Source organism: Schistocerca gregaria, chromosome 2, assembly GCF_023897955.1.
Source record: "Schistocerca gregaria isolate iqSchGreg1 chromosome 2, iqSchGreg1.2, whole genome shotgun sequence".
NCBI lineage: Eukaryota > Metazoa > Arthropoda > Insecta > Orthoptera > Acrididae > Schistocerca > Schistocerca gregaria.
The window spans coordinates 807,499,139-807,521,743 of record NC_064921.1 but is presented as its reverse complement, the minus strand read 5'-3'; the positions used below and the strand labels follow the sequence as shown (position 1 = coordinate 807,521,743).

The 22,605-nt window shown below is 39.4% G+C and overlaps 1 protein-coding gene across 7 annotated transcripts in view; it reads right to left on the bottom strand.

Moving 5' to 3' along the window:
* The window catches only part of LOC126335096 (ATP-dependent DNA helicase Q1-like), a 138,640-nt gene that overhangs the window by 50,795 nt on the left and 65,240 nt on the right, over positions 1-22,605 (bottom strand). For all 7 annotated transcript variants that reach the window (XM_049998009.1, XM_049998007.1, XM_049998006.1 and 4 more), the window contains 4 exons: positions 21,199-21,365; positions 15,903-16,133; positions 5,519-5,620; positions 3,913-4,067 (listed from right to left, as the gene is read on the bottom strand). In XM_049998009.1, coding sequence (XP_049853966.1) covers positions 3,913-4,067; positions 5,519-5,620; positions 15,903-16,133; positions 21,199-21,365 — 655 coding nt within the window. The remainder of the gene's footprint in view (positions 1-3,912; positions 4,068-5,518; positions 5,621-15,902; positions 16,134-21,198; positions 21,366-22,605) is intronic.

Genomic DNA, 22,605 nt, shown 5'->3' with positions numbered 1-22,605 from the left:
AGGTCAGTTGGTAAATCATGTGGGTGCTTTCACACGTGGCTCTGCCTTTGATCGTGTACACCTTCTGGGTTACAGGACTGGAGTAGGTGGTGGTGGGAGGGTGCATGGGACAGGTTTTTCACCGGGGGTGGTTGTAAGGGTAGGAGCCAGAGGGTAGGGAAGTTGGTTTGGGGATTACATACGGATGAAAAAAGAGGTTACGAAGGTTAGGTGGATGGCGGAAAGACACTCTTGGTGGAGTGGGGAGGATTTCATGAAGGATGGATCTCATTTCGGGGCAGGATTTTAGGAAGTCGTATTCCTGCTGGAGAGCCACATTCAGAGTCTGATCCAGTCCCGAGAAGTATCCTGTCACAAGTGGGGCACTTTTGGGGTTCTTCTGTGAGAGGTTCTGGGTTTGAGGGGATGAGGAAATGGCTCCGGTTATTTGCTTCTGTTCCGGGTCAGGAGGGTAGTTGCGGGATGCGAAAGCTGTTTTCAGGTTGTTGGTGTAATGGTTCAGGGATTCAGGACTGGAGCAGATTCGTTTGCCACGAAGGCCTAGGCTGTAGGGAAGGGACCGTTTGATATGGAATGGGTGGCAGCTGTCATAATGGAGGTACTGTTGCTTGTTGGTGGGTTTGATGTGGACGGATGTGTGAAGCTGGCCTTTGGACAGCTGGAGGTCAATGTCAAGTAAAGTGGCATGGGATTTGGAGTAGGACCAGGTGAATCTGTTGGAACCTAAGGAGTTGAGGTTGGAGAGGAAATTCTGGAGTTGTTCTTCACTGTGAGTCCAGATCATGAAGATGTCAACAATAAATCTGTACCAAACTTTGGGTTGGCAGGCTTGGGTAACCAAGAAGGCTTCCTGTAAGCGACCCATAAATAGGCTGGCATACGAGGGGGCCACCCTGGTACCCATGGCTGTTCCCTTTAATTGTTAGTATATCTGGCCTTCAAAAGTGAAGAAGTTGTGGGTGATGAGGAAACAGGTTTTAGGTAGGGTGGCAGGTGACCGGCGTGAAAGGAAGTGCTCCATTGCAGCGAGGCCCTGGACATGCGGGATATTTGTGTATAGGGAAGTGGCATCAATGGTTACAAGGATGGTTTCCGGGGGTAACAGACTGGGTAAGGATTCTGGGCGTTCGAGAAAGTGGTTGGTGTCTTTGATGAAGGATGGGAGACTGCATGTAATGGGTTGAAGGTGTTGATCTAAGTAGGCAGAGATACGTTCTGTGGGGGCTTGGTAACCAGCTACAATGGGGCGGCCGGAATGTTTGGGTTTGTGAATTTTAGGAAGTAAATAGAAGGTAGGAGTGTGAGGTGTCGCTGGGGTCAGGAGTTTGATGGAGTCAAACCAAACTGCCCTTGTCAAAGATTTACTGTCCTACACTCGTAGTATCTGCTGGAAATATCACTTTGCCAAGAAAAAAAATAATCCTGATCCCACTCCTAATGATCCAACTCCCCAAGACACTTCTCATCAATGCACACACCCAGAAATTTTGAGTATTCTGCCTTAGCAACAGACTTCTGTTCAAAGTCTGTATTTATCAATGGTGTTATACTACGATTTACTGTACAGAATTGTATATACTGCGTTTTCTCAAAATTTTGTGTGTCTCCATTTGCAAAAAACTACTAGATTTTCTGAAAGACGTTGTTTACAATTTCCTCAGCTAATTTTTGCTTGTTCGGTGTTCTTAGTATACTTGTTCATCAGCAAAAAGAACTTGCTTTGCATCTTTATGAATATACAGTGGCAAGTCATTAATATATATTAAGAACAATAAGGAACCCCCCAAAACTGAACCTTGTGGGACACCATTCTTGATATCTCCCCAGTTAGAGGACTCTGCGAATTTTTGCAGACAATCTGTACAGTAATTTTAATCTTCTGCAATCTTCCAGCTAAATATGAATTAAACCATTTGTACACTGTCCCACTAATACCACAATAATTAAGCTTATATAAAAGAATTCTGAGATTCAAACAGTCAAAATCAAACGAGGGAAATTCCAGGATGGAATGTATGTGTGTGAGTTGCGTTTATGTGTGTGTGAGATCTATTTTTGGCGAAGGCCTTGCTGGCTTAAAGCTTTTTTGTTGTGCCTATCTGTGACTCAGCATCTCCACTATATGGCGAATATTGTTACACAGTCAAAATCCTTTGAGAGATCACAAAATATACCAATGGGTGATGTTCAGTTATTCAGAGCATTTAATATTTGATCAATGAAAGCATATATGGCATTTTCTGTTGAAAAGGCTTTCTGAAACTCAAACTTACATCCTGTTAGTACTTCATTTTCACAAATATGTGAAGCTAATCTTGATTACATTATTTTTTCAAGAATTTTGGATGAAGCTGTCAGAAGTGAGAGTGGGCGGTAGCTGTTAGCATCAGACCTATCCCCTTATTACTGCAATGGTTTCATGATAGCATATTTCAGTCTATCTGGAATATGCCCTGTTTCAATGAACTACAAAATACATAGCTGAGAATCCTACTTGTCTTTTGAAAACAAGGTTTTAGTCTTCTGTTGGAAATACGGCCAATTCCACACAAGCTTTTACTTTTGAGTGAATTTACTATTTTCCCAATTTCAGTAGCAGAGGTGGACTGAATTCCAATTTTATCAAATTGCATAGGTTTTACCTATTCCATATGCAGCCTTGCATTTTGTAAGGAATAACTGGATCCTATTTTCTCTACAACACTTAAAAATGATTATTAATTATTTTTATTCTGACTTTTTGTTAACAAACTTTTCACTGAGTTCAACAGAAATACAGCCTTCTCGTGTTCTCAGTTGCCCTGTTTCCCTTTTACCAGTATTCCAAAATTTATTAATTTTATTATCAGAGGTACTAATCCCAGTCTAATGCATACACTTCTGAACTTTTTAATAACTTTTCTTAATACAGTACAGTAGTTTTTATAATGTTTGGCTGTTTCTGGATCATTAATCCTTCTAGCTATAAGATACAGTTCCATTTTCTGTTTACAAGGTATTTTTATCCCTTCAGTAAGCCATGGCTTTTTAGATGGTTTATTCCAATTATGTTTCACTGTTTTCTTAGTGAAACAGTTTTCAAATATACTCACAAAGGTGTGGCTGCCAAGGTGAAAATTCACATTTCCTCCTTGTCACAATTAGTCACTTTAATCACATGGCTGCCTAAGCACTACTGTAGGTGGCGATATTAGTGACAATGAAAGTTTGAGTTAAGAGTCGAGGTGTGTTTGGGGTAGTCTAATGGTTAAATAGAATGCTTACATTAAGTGGGAAATCAGGGTCTGACTCCTGGTCTTGCATGAATTTTCAATTGTCAGCTCAGATCCATTGCACAGAAATTAATATTGTTTCACTTTTTTATGGCAGTGAGTACTTAGAATGCGGTAGAACTGTGAACTGTTAGGGACGGAACTTGCAAAATACTGAAATACGGATCAATTTGTTTTAATTTTTACAGCACTTGACACAACACATAATGCTGCTTTTAAATCAAGAAAATAAAACATCAAACATTGTTCCAAGGGGTCTGCTAACGTTAGTGTTGTGTACTTGCACTAGTCATTTTTGTATTAATTTCTCTCTCTCTCTCTCTCTGTGTGTGTGTGTGTGTGTGTGTGTGTGTGTGTGTGTGTGTTGGGTAAAAGAAGATTAATGAAAGATTTTATTCTCATTTTAGTGTAGTTCTTTTTTAAAAAAATGTTAAGTCACTTTAACAATTTAGTACAGACACTAAAGACCTTGCCATGTGCCAAAAAAACCTCGTACTTGCTATTTTTGTCATCATCATCAATAACAACAACAACAACAACTAATTCCAACATATGTGATTTGAAAGCTAGCTGGTTCTTAAATTAACAATAAAAGGAAAGGTGGAAAATGCACAATCAATCATATACACCGTGTACTCACCGCTTTGTATCAAGACAGTAATCTACAATACTGTAAAGATTCTCCAGACCAGTCTGCTGAGAAAATACCATGGTACTTAAACGGAAAATGTCAGCAAACCTATAGAAGAGAATGCAGTCTGAAGGTTTCCCATCACGCCCTGCACGACCGCTTTCCTACAACAGACAGCCTTATCAACTACTGCAACACAACTGAAAGTTATGAAAAAAATATATTAATATCAAGTAATGTAATGGAAAAGCTAAAATACACCGAAGACAAAACAGAGGTGGCCATCACGTTGAAGACATTAATCCACACAATGTTCTGTAGATCCAATTTGGAGACAATGTAGATAAAAAAAATATGGCCAGTTTTGGGAAATTATAAGCCCATCTTCAAGTGTACAAGTACCATGAGGCATATGGCTGATGCGCACTGTGAACATTAGGTTGTGTGCAGGTGACCGACGCAAATGAAGCTGAGATACAGGCATCTTGGCATCACGTGCGGGAGCCACCTGTCCGCAGCCTGGTGTTCACAGCATGCGGTGGCCCCACATCTCACAGTTCTTGTACAGTTGAAGATGGGTTTATAATTGCCTGAAACTGGGTGTATATTTGAAGCAGTAAACCTATTTACAAATGAAGCTATTGATTTTCTGGTTCTACAATGAAGCTCAGTTGCAGATGTCCTTCCGACAAAAGCTTGTGTATGTGGAAATTGTCAAAATATGCAAAAAACACTGATGAAAGTTTTTGCAAATTAAAACTACAGATGTCTTTAACAATAGTTGTAGTCTATCTATAGTTAGAAAATAACACAATATTTAAAGAGTGAGTATTATCAAAAGAGGTCACAGATTTATAATTTACACATTATTTTAACTTTCACTATAAATTTTCTGTTTTCCTGTTTAGTAAACTGATCACTGTGTACGGTAATATTTCAAATTCAGGAGCGAGATATTCAGATTATTTACAGACACAACAGTTAATAAGAAATGCTTTTAATTAAGTTCTGAATTTCTAGAGTTTCCAGATCCCATCTCGTACATGTGGGAGTAATAAGAACTAAAAGTGTCGGCCAGCAACTGTAAGAATTATAAAGTCCTGGAAGAAGCTGAAGTAGATCATCAGCCATTTGACATCCACCACTGGATGAAGGCCTCTTCCAGAATTCTTCATGCACTACAGTCTTTGGCTATAAGCACTCATGTTGCACTTGCATGTTTTCTATTGTCATCTTCCACTGGTGCCCAGCAATACTATCAATGGACATATGAAATCGGCGATCTAGTTAGAAGTAGTGGCTGCTAACATTGGAGAAGGGGTGTCGACGAGTAAATGATGAGACCATTTATTAATCCAACCAATACACAGTGAAAAACTGAGTTGTTTCTCAGCGCTCTTTAAAGTATTCTATGCAAACTGAAATCTTATGTCAACATGGAATTTTTTATGTTTCAACAGATTACCTCTGCAAAAGCTATATAGTGCATATGCAAATGCATTTTAGGAGTGTGCTCTATTCACAAATATTACACAATGTATATGTTAGCTCAAAAATATCTTCAGAGATAAATTAATTTGGAAAAAAAACATTAAAAACACATCATGTTCCTCACCTGATAAAAATTTTCCATGGACTTTGATAAGGCATGGTGAATCACAAATCGTACATCTGGTTTGTCAATTCCGAGTCCAAATGCTATTGTTGCCACAACTGCCTGAAATTAATGTGATTTGTGCAGTTACTCAAAGCCACGAAACATTAAATTAGTTTATTATACTTCTTATAACAACTGTTATTTTAGGGTGGTTCAAAAAATTACAAATACAGGAGTAATGAAAATATAATGTATTGGACCCTTAGGTGAGGCTACGGCAAGTATCAGATGAGTGCAAAATTTCATCTGTGGTCTATTTATATTTCAGTCCTGCTACCCTTGCTCATATACCTCTACACCTCCATAATCCTCATCATCATCATCATCATCATCATCATCATCATCAAGCTCGCCATTTTTCAAGTCCAGTTTCTCAGATACAGCATTGAAGCACTTGAGGTTTCTTCTTGGTGCTATTGATCCAGGATTATTTCTCGTTCTGATCCACTTCTCTCAATCCTCATCATTTCAATCCATTCCTTTCTTGATTTCCCCCGTCTATTTTTTTATAATCTTTCTGATGTGCTGGTGGTCATACACTTCATTAAAGGACTGGATCCTATATTTTTTTTTAATTTCTGACAGTATGAACAACAGGTATTTTAAAACCAGTTTCTTTCGTCTCTGTTTCTTTCCAAGCAAGGAGATGCAGTTTTCAAGACACTTGGTTTCTATTGAGAGCATTGGGTTTCAAACATCTGTCTGTCCATCCAAATTTTGCTTTGTTACACTTTTCCTAAATTGTTAATTGCTAGAGAACATGACCAACTTCTTTTCCTATTCTTTCCCAGTCCAGAATTGTGTTCTGTCTCTAGTGAATATGTCAGTGATGAAATGTTAAGTCTTAATCTTCCTCCCTCTTTACTATTTGCCATGTACATTTTCTATTACAGGGTTCTAAAGCACTTCATTCCTGGCCACATAATTATTTTTTTTATCATTCTAAGATACTGGATGCTGTCACTCTGTAAGAACAACTTGTGTGTGTGTGTGTGTGTGTGTGTGTGTGTGTGTGTGTGTGTGTGTGTGTGTGTGTGTGCGTTGTTAAGCTGAACTTTTTTTGTGTCTGGATGTTCCAGAATCTAGTATCATGACTGCATATTTGTTAAGCTTAGATTCTGATCTAAGAAGGGTTACAGTCAAACAATGGAAAATCCAGGATGGAATGTAACAATACCAGAGAAGGAAAGTTGCTACCCACCATACAACGGAGATGATGAGTAGCGATAGACACAACAAAAAGATTCATACAATTATAGGTTTTGGCCATTAAGGCCTTTGTCAAGTTCTCTTTGGAGTAAACGCATAGTGTTTATTCTTGAGTGGTAGATAATTGCTACTGTTTTTATACTTTGTATCAAAAGGAAAATTCACTTGGGAAAAATACAAAATTATGATATAGAATTTCTGGATAGCCCTTACCCTCAGGAAACAAAATGTTTACTACTACCAATACACACATATAAAAGTAAATAGTACATCCTTAGGTTTTGGAACTATTAATTCTTCATTTGGGGAGCAGCAAGAGAGAGGTTGGGGAAGATTATGTGGGAGGGAAGGTCACTTAAGAGCCTAAGATAAGAGTGATAAACTCTAGTGGGACTGAGAGGAGTTTTCTAATCCCCCCTGGTATTCATGGCAGTGTGCTGTATGTGATTCCCCTTTCAACAGTTTTTAGAACTGATAACCTCACTTCTGAAATCCTTAGGTATACTATGACAAGGTCAAGTGGTTTAACCAATCAATGTGTGATGACATTAAACTTGGCTTGAGATGACAGGACATACCAGAAACTGGTGTATCTCACAGCCCAGACTGTGCAAAAAGCACTGATATCAGATGAACATCAACAAAAGCAAAACGAGGATAATGGGTGTAGTCAAATTAAGTCGGGTGATGCTAAGGGAATTAGATTAGGAAATGAGACACTTAAAGTAGTAAAGGAGTTTTGCTATTTGGGGAGCAAAATAACTGATGATGATCGAAGTAGAGAGGATATAAAATGTAGACTGGCAATGGCAAGGAAAGCGTTTCTGAAGAAGAGAAATTTGTTAACATCGAGTATAGATTTAAGTGTCAGGAAGTCGTTTTGAAAGTATTTGTATGGAGTGTAGCCATGTATGGAAGTGAAATATGGATGATAAATAGTTTGGCCAAGAAGAGAATAGAAGCTTTCGAAATGTGGTGCTACAGAAGAATGCTGAAGATTAGATGGGTAGATCACATAACTAATGAGGAGGTATTGAATAGAATTGGGGAGAAGAGAAGTTTGTGGCACAACTTGACTAGAAGAAGGGATCGGTTGGTAGGACATGTTCTGAGGCATCAAGGGATCACAAATTTAACATTGGAGAGCAGCGTGAAGGGTAAAAATCTTAGAGGTAGACCGAGAGATGAATACACTAAGCAGATTCAGAAGGATGTAGGTTGCAGTAGGTACTGGAAGATGAAGACAGCACAGGATAGGGTACCATGGAGAGCTGCATCAAACCAGTCTCAGGACTGAAGACCACAACAACAACATCACATAAATAAAATTGTACAATAGAGAAATAACTGTTTAATTAAAAGTGAACGGAATAACAGATGCCACACTCGAAGCGGAGCCCACTGTTGACAGTTCACGCCAGAGACATATGCCACTGCCAGAACTGGAGAAGCTCACACTGATCATGATTATGTAGAAAACTATGATGGTCCTGGACTGGAGCACACATTCATAGAAGGTGCTGAGTATGGAGCCTAAACAAGCAATTAAGACAAAATCAGAATTTGATAATGTACAAACCTAATTCAAATCAGAACCAGAATCCAAACCTCCTTTTCATCAATTAATGATTTATTAACAGTTTTGACTAGCAAGATGCATAGGCATCAACAATAAAATCATAGCTTAATACACAATCATCAGCACTGAATGGCGAGCTAAGTAGTTTAGATGATAAAGTGAATACTATAAATAATACCATTGGGACAATGAATCCTGAAACCTGAAGCCAATACAATGCAAACAAAATAGAAGTGATAGTCAATACAGTTAAAAAGTTAAAAAAATAGAGGAGAATATAAATCCTATTTCTGAAAATACTGTTTTGAATTACATCTTCAGTAGTAAAACGTGAAAGTAAGCAAGTTACTTATGTAGAGGTCTCAAATGTGAGAGCCAAAATTTCAAAATCTGAAGTCAACAAACACAACAATCCTGCAGACAGAAAGTATAATCAGTAGATATGTTAACCACTACAACATCTGAACTCAGTAACAAACTGGCTGCAAAAGGAAGAAGATTACTTGAACAGCCAAAACATGCCGCAGGTAAATGGACTACATGGAAGTGTGGCTGAAAGAAGAAAATTTCAATCCACAAGAAAGAGGGTGGCTGGTATTCTGTGGAATTTGTAAGGAACTGTTTGCAGTAATGTCCAACAGTGAAAAGATTAATGTTGTAATTGATGTGTTGGCTGGATCTGCAAAGGGGTGAGTATTAAATTTACCTACGAATGGCACGACATTTCGCGAATTTAAGGACCAAGTCTTAAACGAAATCTGACATGAACAAAAACAGTAAAGTGTATGGCATTGTTTCTCCTCCCCCCTTTTTTTTTTTTTTTTTTGCTCCAGATTATAGGTTGCAAATGCAGAGCATTCGCTTCATTTTTAGAAAGCATTGACAATGAAGATAATTAAAATGTTAATCAGGACAACTATTGAAGAAATAATTATGATAACCGAGACATCAGTTTAATAAGCCACAGCTGCAAAATACTAACATGAATTATTTACAGACAAATGGAAAAACTGGTAGAAGCCAACCTCGGGGAAGATCAGTTTGGATTCCGTAGAAATGTTGGAACACGTGAGGCAATACTGACCTTACAACTTATCTTAGAAGAAAGATTAAGAAAAGCCAAACCTACATTTCTAGCATTTGTAGACTTAGAGAAAGCTTTTGACAATGTTGACTGGAATATTCTCTTCCAAATTCTAAAGGTGGCAGGGGTAAAATACAGGGAGCGAAAGGCTATTTACAATTTGTACAGAAATCAGATGGCAGTTATAAGAGTCGAGGGGCATGAAAGCGAAGCAGTGGTTGGGAAGGGAGTGAGACAGTGTTGTAGCCTCTCCCCGATGTTATTCAATCTGTATATTGAACAAGCAGTAAAGGAAACAAAAGAAAAATTTGGAGTAGGTATTAAAATCCAGGGAGAAGAAATAAAAACTTTGAGGTTCGCCGATGACATTGTAATTCTGTCAGAGACAGCAAAGGACCTGGAAGAGCAGTTGAACGGAATGGACAGTGTCTTGAAAGTAGGATATAAGATGAACATCAACAAAAGTAAAACGAGGATAATGGAATGTAGTCGAATTAAGCCGGGTGATGCTGAAGGAATTAGATTAGGAAATGAGACACTTAAAGTAGTAAATGAGTTTTGCTATTTGGGGAGAAATATAACTGATGATGGTCGAAGCAGAGAGGATATAAAATGTAGATTGGCAATGGCAAGGAAAGCATTTGTGAAGAAGAGAAATTGGTAAACATCGAGTATAGATTTAAGTGTCAGGAAGTCATCTCTGAAAGTATTTGTATGGAGTGTAGCCATGTATGGAAGTGAAATATGGATGATAAATAGTTTGGACAAGAAGAGAATAGAAGCTTTCGAAATGTGGTGCTACAGGAGAATGCTAAAGATTAGATGGGTAGATCACGTAACTAATGAGGAGGTATTGAACAGAATTGGGGAGAAGAGGAGTTTGTGGCACAACTTAACTAGAAGAAGGGATCGGTTGGTAGGACATGTCCTGAAGCATCAAGGGATCACTAATTTAGCATTGGAGGGCAGTGTGGAGGGTAAAAATCGTAGAGGGAGACCAAGAGACGAATACACTAAGCAGATTCAGAAGGATGTAGGTTGCAGTAAGTACTGGGAGATGAAGGAGCTTGCACAGGATAGATTAGCATGGAGAGCTGCATCAAACCAGTCTCTGGACTGAAAACCACAACAACAACAATAACCGAGACAATCATAATTAAGGAATTATTTGGGACTGTTGACTTTTCCAATGTGTACTACTGATGAAAAGTGCTCAGTTGTCCAAGAAGGTGGCAGTGTTAAAATACTGCGATGTCTTGAAGAGTGACATAATCATCATCATCTGGGAAAGTGTAGAGATGTTGTGGTACCTGGTCAATAGGGATGAAGGATAATAACTTTGTCTGGAATAGAATCCTGCACTAGTGACAATACAAGAACACCACAACACCAACCAGCATGCAAGATGCAACTGGAACAGCCAGACAGAGATTCATGCACAGCCTCTAGCACACCTGTTATACCAAGCACTGCAACCTCGACCCTCACCCTGTTCGCCAGCCGGACAGTACCCAAGAGGGGGTCCACTGCTAGTGTAAATATTACAACATCCCAACACTCCACCAGAAGATCATGAATATGACACTCTTCGAAATGTCACGGTATGTTAACACTGCCACCTGGCTGGAAACCAGAGAACTTTTCATCAAAGCTATGATTGTGGTCAAGATAGGAACAGGGAACATTACAGGAATGAATGAAAGAGCTTGCATGTAAATATGGCAAGGAATGATGGGAGGAGAGGATGGTGGAATAATACACCTCTTTAAACAGAAAGAGAGAACAGCAATGATGCTTCTATGGGAAGAGCAGGAAATCTGTAGCACCTTTAGCTATGGGCAAAGTGGGCACAGGGAGTTGTTTTCAGCCTAACCAAAAGCCTAAAAACATCAATGGCATGCCTTACTGGTGAAAACAGCTGACAGAAAACTGCCACGAAGTTGAATTAGAGAACACAAAGATGCATGAGCTTCACAAAGTGAGCCAAGACTTAAAATGTGATATTTGCACACGAGACAAACCTAGCATACGTAAAGACCAAACAACAATGGTCAAAAGTGAAAAGTTACCACTCAAGGAAATAGCCCTGTCGAACAAAGGGGCATTTTGGAATACATCATCTGGAAATGGATAAAATTTCCAGTATACAGGATAATGAATCAGAATATTTGGTGGTTTGGTTTAAGCAGCTTGGTTGACTGTATTAAGGGCTTGTACATCATGACAGAGAACGGAAAGGGAGAGGTAATGGGAAAAGTTATCATAGGTCACCTGAGCTGGATGAATTAGTAAGTTTAAAATGAAGTGCACCATGCAACAGATGCAAGTGGCTCAGTTCACTGTTGATGCCACAGCCAAATCACTCTGACTGGTTAACAAAACTTTTTGAGCAAGGACAGCACTTGGGGGTGGAAGGAAGATAAAACTGATGACGATGAATATATCATTGGGGAACACAGAGATTTCAGTATCTATGAAGTGAGATGGGCATAAAATGCTCTGATAATGATGAGTCAGATGAGAAGCAGTCATACACTAATGAAATGTCAGGCACATGCGAAAGTGAAGTAAAGTAGCAAAAGATTGAAGAGAGAAAAAGAGTGAAAACACTGCCCAACAGAGACAGACATTTGTTACAGCATCACTACAAAGTTACTAAAGCAATTGGGAAAAAAGAAAAAAAAGAAAGAAACCAAGCAGATAAGACAAGAAGCAGCAAACTGAAAGGTCTGTTATGGAATGGCTTGGCAATAAAGAAAAACGTTCTATGAGAGGACAATGGGACACTACATGCATGAGCTAGCCAGATATTTAAGACTGTATAGTCATCATAACTACAGGGTACGGAACAACTAAGTACCTGAATTCAAACTCACATTACACACTTTAGTTCATGAATGTACAGAGTTTTCTTCTGAAAAACAAAAGGCCAAAAAGTCAGTGGAAGAAGTGGTTAACTTTTCACTAAGGCATGACTTGGACCTTGTACAGAAAAAGGAGGTATCACACGAACAAGTGAAAAAAAATGCCTGTGAAATTTAAGGAAGGTGTCCTTGTCCCCATTCACACATGTGAACTGAAAAATAAAATCTCAAAGTTCAGATTTGTTTTCAAGGTCATTTCAAAATTTCTGGTACGCAGCACACTGATACCTAAGCAAGTCTTATTTGAAATGTAATCAAGAGCTTTTAACTGCATGGTGAGCAGTCTCAATAGTGATCGTCTATGACACCAAGTATTAGGTTAAGGAAATCTTAAACTAGGGTCGTAGATGCAGCTCAAAAAAGATTTTAAGAGCAAAACATGTTCTATTTTGTGAATGTACTTAGATAACTGTATAACATACAGGTGAAAAGAACAGTTTTTGGACCTGTAAGTCATCCAGTGATTATGGGGAAAAAAGAGGAAATGTAATGTCAGTGATATGATGCATGAGCAAAGGCAGATGTATGTCAACTGAACCTTTGCACGTGCAATACTAAGTGGTAAAATGTGTCCACATGGGGCATATTTGTGGAATAAAGGAAAAAGATATATAATTCTGTGAATTAAGCTACAGAATTCACCCTTAAAAATATTACCTGCAGGAGGAGAAAAGGAGAATTTTGTATTAATCTGATTCTTTTGCAGCAAATGACCATTTGAATCTCTCTGTTTTCAGTTAACTAATAAAATTGTGTATATTTGTTATATATATTGTACAACAAGATGCACAACACTTCTTTTGGTTTTCAATATACATTTTGTGGTAAATAAAAGCCTCGTTATCTTCACTCTATTTCGATAATAGTATTTTAAAAGAAGCATTACATCCTTAAGATTTCAATATTATTCATATGTGCATAACATTTTTACAATTTGTTACATTATTTAACAATTTAAGGTGTTTTACAACTATGTCTTGAGGTACACAAGAAAAAATGTTACAATTGTGTTTTAGGTGACTATTACACAAATTTGTTGTGCAAGCTTTTGCTGTGAACATGAAAAATTCATTCATATATAACACACACTATGTATGAAAGAACATTACATAGACAAAATAACTCGTACACATTTCTATTTCATGCAAAAAAGATAATTCACATATAATTTTTTTAACTGCTGTATGTAAGAAGTCCACCTCCACAGCCAAGTAGTCAGGACGTCTGACACTCATATGAAGGACTAGAACAGAGAATGCTCTGTCTCAAGATGACAACTGAGAAGCAGCTCCAAGGTCTGAAAATTCGAGAACACCTATGAGAGTGGCGTGCTGAACTATGCCTCCCATACTGCATCCACATGATACGCCATGGCAGAGGATGACACAGTGACCAACAGACAATCACTTGATCTTCAGAGCCTGATAGTGCTGGAGATTTTTTTATGTAAGAAATTTTGGTACTGTAAGGAAACATTGTGGATTCCTGAGCATTGTGACACAATGTTTGTTTGGGTGTTGCCTTGTTTTCATGTTGTAATCATTCACCGAGAAACAATAAAGCACATGTAAAAGCACAACAAAGTTAGTTACGCATATTTTATTTTATTTTTTTATTTCTCAAATATATAGTAACATAGTCAGGTTTACTGTTCCTGAGCAATGACGAAGTTTATTTTAATCAAACATTCCTTACTTCTAGTGTTGATGTGTAATCCTTGTAATTGCTGCAATACGACAGGGAAAAGAGCATTGTAAAACAGCAGGTTTGAGCCACAAGGTGGGCTCATAAATGGCAGACTGAACTCACATTCATTTGCAAGGTGTGACTTTAACAGCATGTGATTTCTCACAAGCCTGGCATTCATGGTTTGCAGTAGGCAGAGAAGAAAACTGGGCCACCAATTTACATCACAGTACGATATTAATGAGCTGTCGCAAACTTCAGAAATGGAACTGTTCAGGAGCATTGTTGTCAAGGACCAACATCTCCACAAGAGTACAATGATTGACACATCAGCATCACGAGAATGTAAGATTGTCACATAGAGTCATCAATAATTCAAAGTGTCTATCCCAGTGACTCTTTTGAAAAAAGTAATTTACCTAGAATATTGTGTTTTGTACCAGTGTAAATCTGGGTGGTAGACTACACCATTGACCCACAACATTATGTGTGAATGCTACTTTCTTTTGTGTGTTTCTGTACACTACGCATCGATCTGCTGTAGGGTGAGTGGTTGCCTTTCCCTTATTTTACATATTGCTGTAATCGACTGATTTGCAGTGAAGTTTGTTGAACTGGCCAGGCAACTGCATAAACTTCAAAATTATCCTAGTTCATTTGAAGCAACTGAATTATTCAGCCAATGTAAATATTAAATTCCATGGAACATTAAAAGCAACTTCAATCATTGTATTCATTAATAACTCCATATCAAAAGTATTGCAGTTGAGTCACATGCCATTGCCATTCTCAGTAGCGAGTTAAATTCATATCAGCATTTAGATCTGACAGTATTTGGAACCAACGGCCTTGCTTCAAAAATCCTAATGTGCACTGATCAGAGTAAAGGGACATTCAAACACATACATTATAAGCATAACTATTGTAATACTATTATTTCTGACTTTTGCAAAATATGTAAGTCTGCTGTCTTCAAGGGAAAAAAAATAGTACACACTCTTAAAATCAATTTGTGACAGAATAATTTAATTGGATAGATAAAAAATCTACTCACCAAGCGGCACCAGAACACACACATAAAAGGAGGTTGCAATTAGGCAAGTCTCAGGAGCCAGTGGCTCCTTCTTCAGGCAGAAGGGTTGAAGGAGAAGGAAGAGGGATGAAGGAAAAGGACTGGAGAGGTGTAGGAAAAGGGATAGATTTTGAGAAAGTCACTCAGAACTGTGGGTCTGGGGAGACTTACCACATGGGAGGAGACAGAATGAGTCTTTCCTTTTCATCCCATGTGGTAAGTCTCCTCTGACTCCTTCTTCAGGCAGAAGGGTTGAAGGAGAAGGAAGAGGGATGAAGGAAAAGGACTGGAGAGATCTAGGAAAAGTGGTAGATTTCGGGAAAGTCACCCAGAACCACAAATCAGAGGAGACTTACCACATGGGATGAAAAGGAAAGACTCATTCTGTCTCCTCCCATGTGGTAAGTCTCCCCAGACCCACAGTTCTGAGTGACTTTCTCAAAATCTATCCCTTTTCCTACACCTCTCCAGTCCATTTCCTTCATCCCTCTTCCTTCTCCTTCAACCCTTCTGCCTGAAGAAGGAGCCACTGGCTCCTGAGGCTTGCCTAACTGCAACCTCCTTTTATGTGTGTGTTCTGGCGCCGCTTGGTGAGTAGATTTTTTTATCTAACCAATATAAAAAAGGTAGTACCTTTATGCCGAGGTTATACAAAACCAAAACATAATTTCTTAGATTAAAAAACCTCACAGAGTACTGACAGTAAGATAATACAGTCGAGAAGAAGAAAACAATGATTCAAGAAATAGTTCACTTAATGAATCAGTCATGTTTACATATTAACACACCTGATATTCACCATTAAGCCACTTGGCATGGCAGCGACTTCGTAACTGAGCATCCAGGTTAGCATGGTACATGCCTACGGCCAATCCTTTGCTGCGCAGCTCGTCCATTAGATCGCCACAATCCTTAATGGATGTTGTGTAGATGATGCCAGACTTGCCAGCAAATCTGTGCTTCAAGAGGTCTACGAGTTCTGCGACACAATCAGCTTGACTGTTTGGCTTTGGGCGTACCTTTACAAAAGAAGGGTTTTAATATATAGCAGAAGTGTATTTGTATCCTAGCCATATTTTTAGCAATTAGAATTCTTCAACGGCCCAACAATAGAAGAGATGCCTGGCTTCTCTCTAACACTAAGGCAATCACTGACTGCTCAGGTGGTTGAATATCATTATATTCATGTCATGAGCATAGATTACAACTTCACATAGTAATTACCACAATAAAATGAAATCTTTAGCTATGGAAAAGGTTGTTTAGTTAAAATAAAACTTGCTCACAGCATAGATGACACATACGAAATTGTAATTTAGTAGGACATAGGCCTACAATATTGACGTATATTATTATAATTTGCTAAATGCTACTAATTAGACATGGTAGTTTATATTTTTTCCATGCTTGTGGTACAAATTTGACTTGGTCTATACAATGTATATTGTCTACAGAGACAATAAACATTACATTACAATACATTTGTGTTGTCATACTTATTTTACATCAACATCAACAATGTAGGAAAAGACAGACAGCTACTTACCGTAAAGTAAACACGTCAAGTTACAGATAGTTACGATTAAAAGACCCTCCAATGTAGCTTTTGGCCACAGCCTTCGTCAGTAAAGAGGGACACACACACAACAGTCACACGTGTGTGTGTGTGTGTGTGTGTGTGTGTGTGTGTGTGTGTGTGTGTGTTTGTGTGTGTGTGTGTGTGTGTGTGTGTGTGTGTGTGTGTCTACTGACTGACAAAGGCTGTGGCCGAAAGCAACATGTGAGTGTCTTATAAACATGCCAGTCTGCAACTTGCCGTGTCTTCTTTATGGTAAGTGGCTCTCTATCTTTTCCTACATTGTTTATTTACCTTAACATCAAGACCTGACAAGACATCCTGTGAAACAATACTAAATGCCTTCTCTGTAAACTATGTAGAACAGTTCAGGCATCCATTCACTATAGAAATATATTAGGCCTAATGGGAACAAATAAACCTGATCTCTTTGAGAATGTCCGTGCTGAAACTGAGGTCACAGACTATGAAATAATTATAGCAACAATGATTACCAAGGTACAAATGGCAACTAAAACAAGTAGAATGATTCATATGTTAAGCAAACCAGATAAAGATATCTCCACTTCAACAACAGCTTCTCATTCCATACCAACAAGACCATTCCATAAAGTCTAGCCAAACAAGGTCATCACATCTGTAGTGACGAGTGGTCCCTCTCCAAATATGCCAAGGGTCTCACTGCGGCCTTCTCAGACTGAAAATATACTGTGAACCTTGTTCAGTTTGGTGTCTGCTGCTGCTGATAATGCCGTGGTAATGGACGATGCAGAACCAACAGTGCCGGTAGCCAGCAAACTAGTCACTGTGGTCACTGGCAGATCATGCCCGCGCTGTCGGTGCTGGAGAGAGCCTCCGAGGTGAGGAGTTAAGGTGGCCTCAGGCTCACGTCAGTTGTATTTTTGCTTCCTTAGAAGCCTGACCTGCCTACATTCTACGACACTTACACATTTGCATATTTAGGGGTATTTTTTTTCTCAGTTTGCCTCTTGTTACGTTATGTGCCCTTTTGATGTTCTGGCTCATGTTCTGTTTCAATTGGTGTAGTGCTTCAGACTTTAGAATTCTTCTTGTTGACAGCTTCGAACAGTCTGGATGCAATACCCAGAAACAGATATCCTGTGCCTTGTCGCACCAGTCACCTACCATCCTCCACATAATCACAATCTGACACGAAGGAGCACTTCACTCATGACTCAGTACCACCTGGCACTGGAGCAACTGAATCACATTCTCCACCAGGCTTTATATTACCTCTCGTTGCACTCTGAAATGAAGAACATCCTCTCCCACCCTTCCCACAGTGGTATTCTGCTGCCCATCAAATCCACACAATATCCTGGCCCAACCCTATTCCATTCCTCCTCCCAACCCCTTGCCTCATGACTCTCATCCCTGCAACTGACCTAGATACGAGACCCATTCCGTATATCCTCCCACTACAATCTACTCCAGCCCTGTCACAGCCATGTCCTACCCCATCAAAGGCAGGGCTACCTGCGAAAGCAGCCACGTGATCTACTAAGTTGTAACCGCTGTGCCACTTTTTATGTGACCAAGACAAAAACAAGCTCTCTGTCCACATGAATAGCCACTGCCAAACTATGGTCAAGAAACAGCTGGACCACCCAGTTGTTGAACTTGTTGTTCAACTCAATGTGCTTCACTTCAATGGCTGCTTCACAACCTACACCATCTGAGTTCTTCCTCCAAACAACAGGTTTTCTGAACTGTGCAGGTAGGATCTCTCCCTACAATATATGCTTCATTCCCGTAAACCTCCTGGCCTTCACCTTCCCTAATCCCTGTCCTTTTCCTACCTATCCCTTTTCTTTCCACCAATGCACCTATTTGTCTTTTCCCCTTCTCTACTTCTCTCTACTCTTCTCCTCTCCCCCTCCTCTTGCCCCCATCTCCACTCAGCCTTCCAACACTTGCATACCCACACAGGCAGCACAGCGGCGAGTTGTCCTTGTGAGAATGTGCAAATCTTTTCTATTTCAGAAGGACTTTCTTGTCTGTAAGTTTAAATTTTTACCAGTCTTTTTCATTGTGCTTGTCTGTGACTCAACATCTCCTCTACATGGGAGTAGCAATCTATTCCTTTCATGTTGTTGTTAAAATAAATAAAAAGGGAGTTGTGTATATCTCAATAGGGAACTTGAAAACTTCTATCTCTGGCCAGGAGCACATAGAATAAATGTGACTCATGTTTACAACACTGGATAGAAACATACCTAATAGAACAGTTCATGATCAGAGCAACTATCCATGGTATAAGCCACTATAAAGAAATAGACTACTGTACAACACCTGCAAAACAAAACATGGATCTATACATAGGGAAATGTTAAATGAAATTCATTTCACTGTCAAGACCACATGGCACAAAGCTTTCAAATGACTGTCGCAGCAGAATATTATCACAACATTTCTCACACAACCCAAAGAAATTCTGTCTTATGTAAAGGTTGTCAGTGGCATGAAAGTCGGATTTCACACACTAATGGATACCACTGAAACTGAAATTGTGGTTAAGGAAGCAAAAGCAGGAATCCAGAATGAGATTTTCACTCTGCAGTGGAGTGTGCACTGATATGAAACTTCCTGGCAGATTAAAACTGTGTGCCGGACCGAGACTCGAACTTGGGACCTTTGCCTTTCACGGGCAAGTGCTCTACCAACTGAGCTACCCAAGCACGACTCACGCCCCGTCCTCACAGCTTTACTTCTGCCAGTGTCTTGTCTCCTACCTTCCAAGACACTGGCAGAAGTAAAGCTGTGAGGATGGGGCATGAGTCGGGTTTTCCTGTGTGAAGGAACATTTGACAATGAGGTTCAGCATTCCTGCTTTTGAAACTTCCTGGCAGATTAAAACTGTGTGCCGGACCGAGACTTGAACTCTGGACCTTTGCCTTTCGCGGGCAAGTGCTCTACCAACTGAGCTACCCAAGCACGACTCACGCCCCGTCCTCACAGCTTTACTTCTGCCAGTGTCTTGTCTCCTACCTTCCAAGACACTGGCAGAAGTAAAGCTGTGAGGATGGGGCGTGAGTCGTGCTTGGGTAGCTCAGTTGGTAGAGCACTTGCCCGCGAAAGGCAAAGGTCCAGAGTTCAAGTCTCGGTCCGGCACACAGTTTTAATCTGCCAGGAAGTTTCAAAAGCAGGAATGCTGAACCTCATTGTCAAATGTTCCTTCACACAGGAAAACCCAGGAAGATTGCCCCAATTTAATTCTTATGCCACAGAAAAGATGAGTGAGATAAGTGATTAGTGCCAGTGATATTGTGGAAAAGCTGAAATCACTCAAATTGAACAAAGCTCCAGCAGCAGTGACAACTTTACTTCTACGGACCCCACTCCATCTGCCGCCACCAGCAGCCATAACAGCAAGGAAAAGTCTGAAGATGGTCTGAGGAAAGGGTCAAAACTGGTATCGTTTCTGTGAAAAACAACTTCTATTCTTGTCACATGATATCTCAGGAGGCATGGATCAAGGCAGTCATGTAGATGCAGTGATACTTGATTTCCAAGAATATTTGACTCAGTATCACACCAATGATTATTAATAAAAGTAGAACTGTATTGCATCATGCAAAATTTATGGGTGGATTGATGATTTCTTGGCAGGAAGGATGCAATCATGTTATCTTGGATGGAGAGTCATTGACAAAGGTACAAATAACTTAAGGTGTGCCACAGGAAAATGTCCTGGGACTCTTGGTGTTCACACTGCATATTAATGACCTTGCACATAATGTTAATAGTACCTTCAGACCTTTTTAAGTTATAGTTATCTGTAATAAAGCACTTACCAAAAAAAAGCTGCATGAATTTTCACAGAGCATAGATGTAAATATAGATACAGGAAGAATGGGGAAAGCTGCCCATCCTTTTTCAAAGACAGTACTTGGGCATTTGTCTTATCTGATTTTGGGAAAGCATGGAAAACAAAAGTGTCTGGTTACATTGTTTTATTAAGTATAAAATGTTATAGGATTAGATAATCTGAGCTGGAGTTGAAATGTCTGCCCACCAAATGGAATATCTGACATCCAAAATGACATACTGTGCTCTATTATTCAAATATTCCATGAAACAATCACATATTTGTGACGATGATCCATATGATCACATTGACAATTTACTATGGTGTCAAATGCTTACAGATATCTGTTCACCTACATCTAATGTTTGCAATATGTTAGGTGTGAATAAAGAAACCTGTGTTTCACCCATGTGTCTTTTGTTCAATCCTTGCAGATTCTTTGTGTGTGTGTGTGTGTGTGTGTGTGTGTGTGTGTGTGTGTGTGTGTGTGTGTGTTTTTCCCACTTCAGACGAAGACCTTCTGGCTGAAAGCTAAAATGTATAGCAGTCTTTCCATTGTGTCTGTCTGTGACTCAACATCTCCTCTATATGGCAAGTGGCAACCTATCCTTTTCACAATAATGTTGTTATACCATCATGGAAAAAAGTTATATGTATCTGTAAAGGAACTGAATATTACCTCATAATACAAATTAGGCCTATTAAATGAAGCTCTCAAGACAAGGCACCCTTGAATATTGAGCATTTTCTGGACATCTGTAATCACTTTTGCAGTTGCTGTAGCTGTTAGCCCCAAAATCGGAACATCAGGAAACATCGCCTTCATCACTCCTAAGAATTTATAATCTGAAATAAGAGAAAATGGTATCAAAATAGGCAATTATCAATGTATTGCAATGGTAAAATGTAGATTTTCAATTATTATGAAACATTTCTGCATCAATAAAGTGTTTCTCTAACATGATGTTTCACCTTTTTAAGTTCCCATGCACACCTCTAATTCAATCTGTAAACTTACATTTCTATCTGCACCTAATGATCCTTTTTCAGTTTTTTGCTATGTTATCTTTGATCTGGTAACTGTAAAAATTCTATTGTTGGCACTGTGCAAGTCAAATCTTGGCCTTTACAACCTTACCTACATGCTATTTTTTCTTCTGAATGTTCTGTTCCCTTTGCCTTGACTTTCCTATCCTTACACAAATTCAAAATCTTCTCCCTGCTTTTTCCTATTCTGTCACTTTTTTTTTATTTTTTGTAAAAATTAAGCTACAACTGTCAAATCCCTTTAACTATAGCTTTTCTGTTTCTAAGAGTACTATGAAAAGGGTAGATTGCTATTCACCATATAGCAGAAACGTCAAATTACAGATAGGCACAACAAAAAGACTATCAAACAAGCAAGCTTTCAGCCAAGAACACACACACACACACACACACACACACATTACCACAATCTCTGGCTTCTGAGGCAGCAGTACGTAATGTGAGAAGCAATCTAGGTGGGTAGTGGGGGTAAGGAGGAGGTGGGGGCAAGAAGGGGGAGGGATAGAAGAGTAGGTGTGGGGGACAGTAAAATGCTGCTTGTGAGAGTATAGAGGGATGAGGTGGAGAGAAGGTAGGGCAGCTAGGTGCATTCAAGAGGTTAGATGGAGGGTAATTGAGGGAGGACAGGGGGGGGGAGGGGGCGGGGGGTGAAGCGAGTATATGAAAAGAAGAAAAGTGTGTTGGTGGAATAGAAGGCTGTGTAGTGCTAGAGTGGGAACGGGGAAGGGGATAGGTGTGTGTGTGTGTGTGTGTGTGTGTGTGTGTGTGTGTGTGTGTGTGTGTGTGTGTGTGTGTGTGTTCCACAATGAGAAGTTATTGAAATGAAGAACATTGTGTTGAACAGCGTGCTCAGAAACTGGGTGGTCCAGCTGTTTGCTCTTCAAGTCACTTCACCTGGTCCTCCTCAATTCAACAAGCCGCTCTATTGATGCTGGCCGCACTTCAAAGATGGCTACATCAGTGCCTCCGTCTATGTCAAACCAACCAATCACAAGCAATAGCTCCACTTCAACAGCTGTTCATTCCATACCAAGAAGTC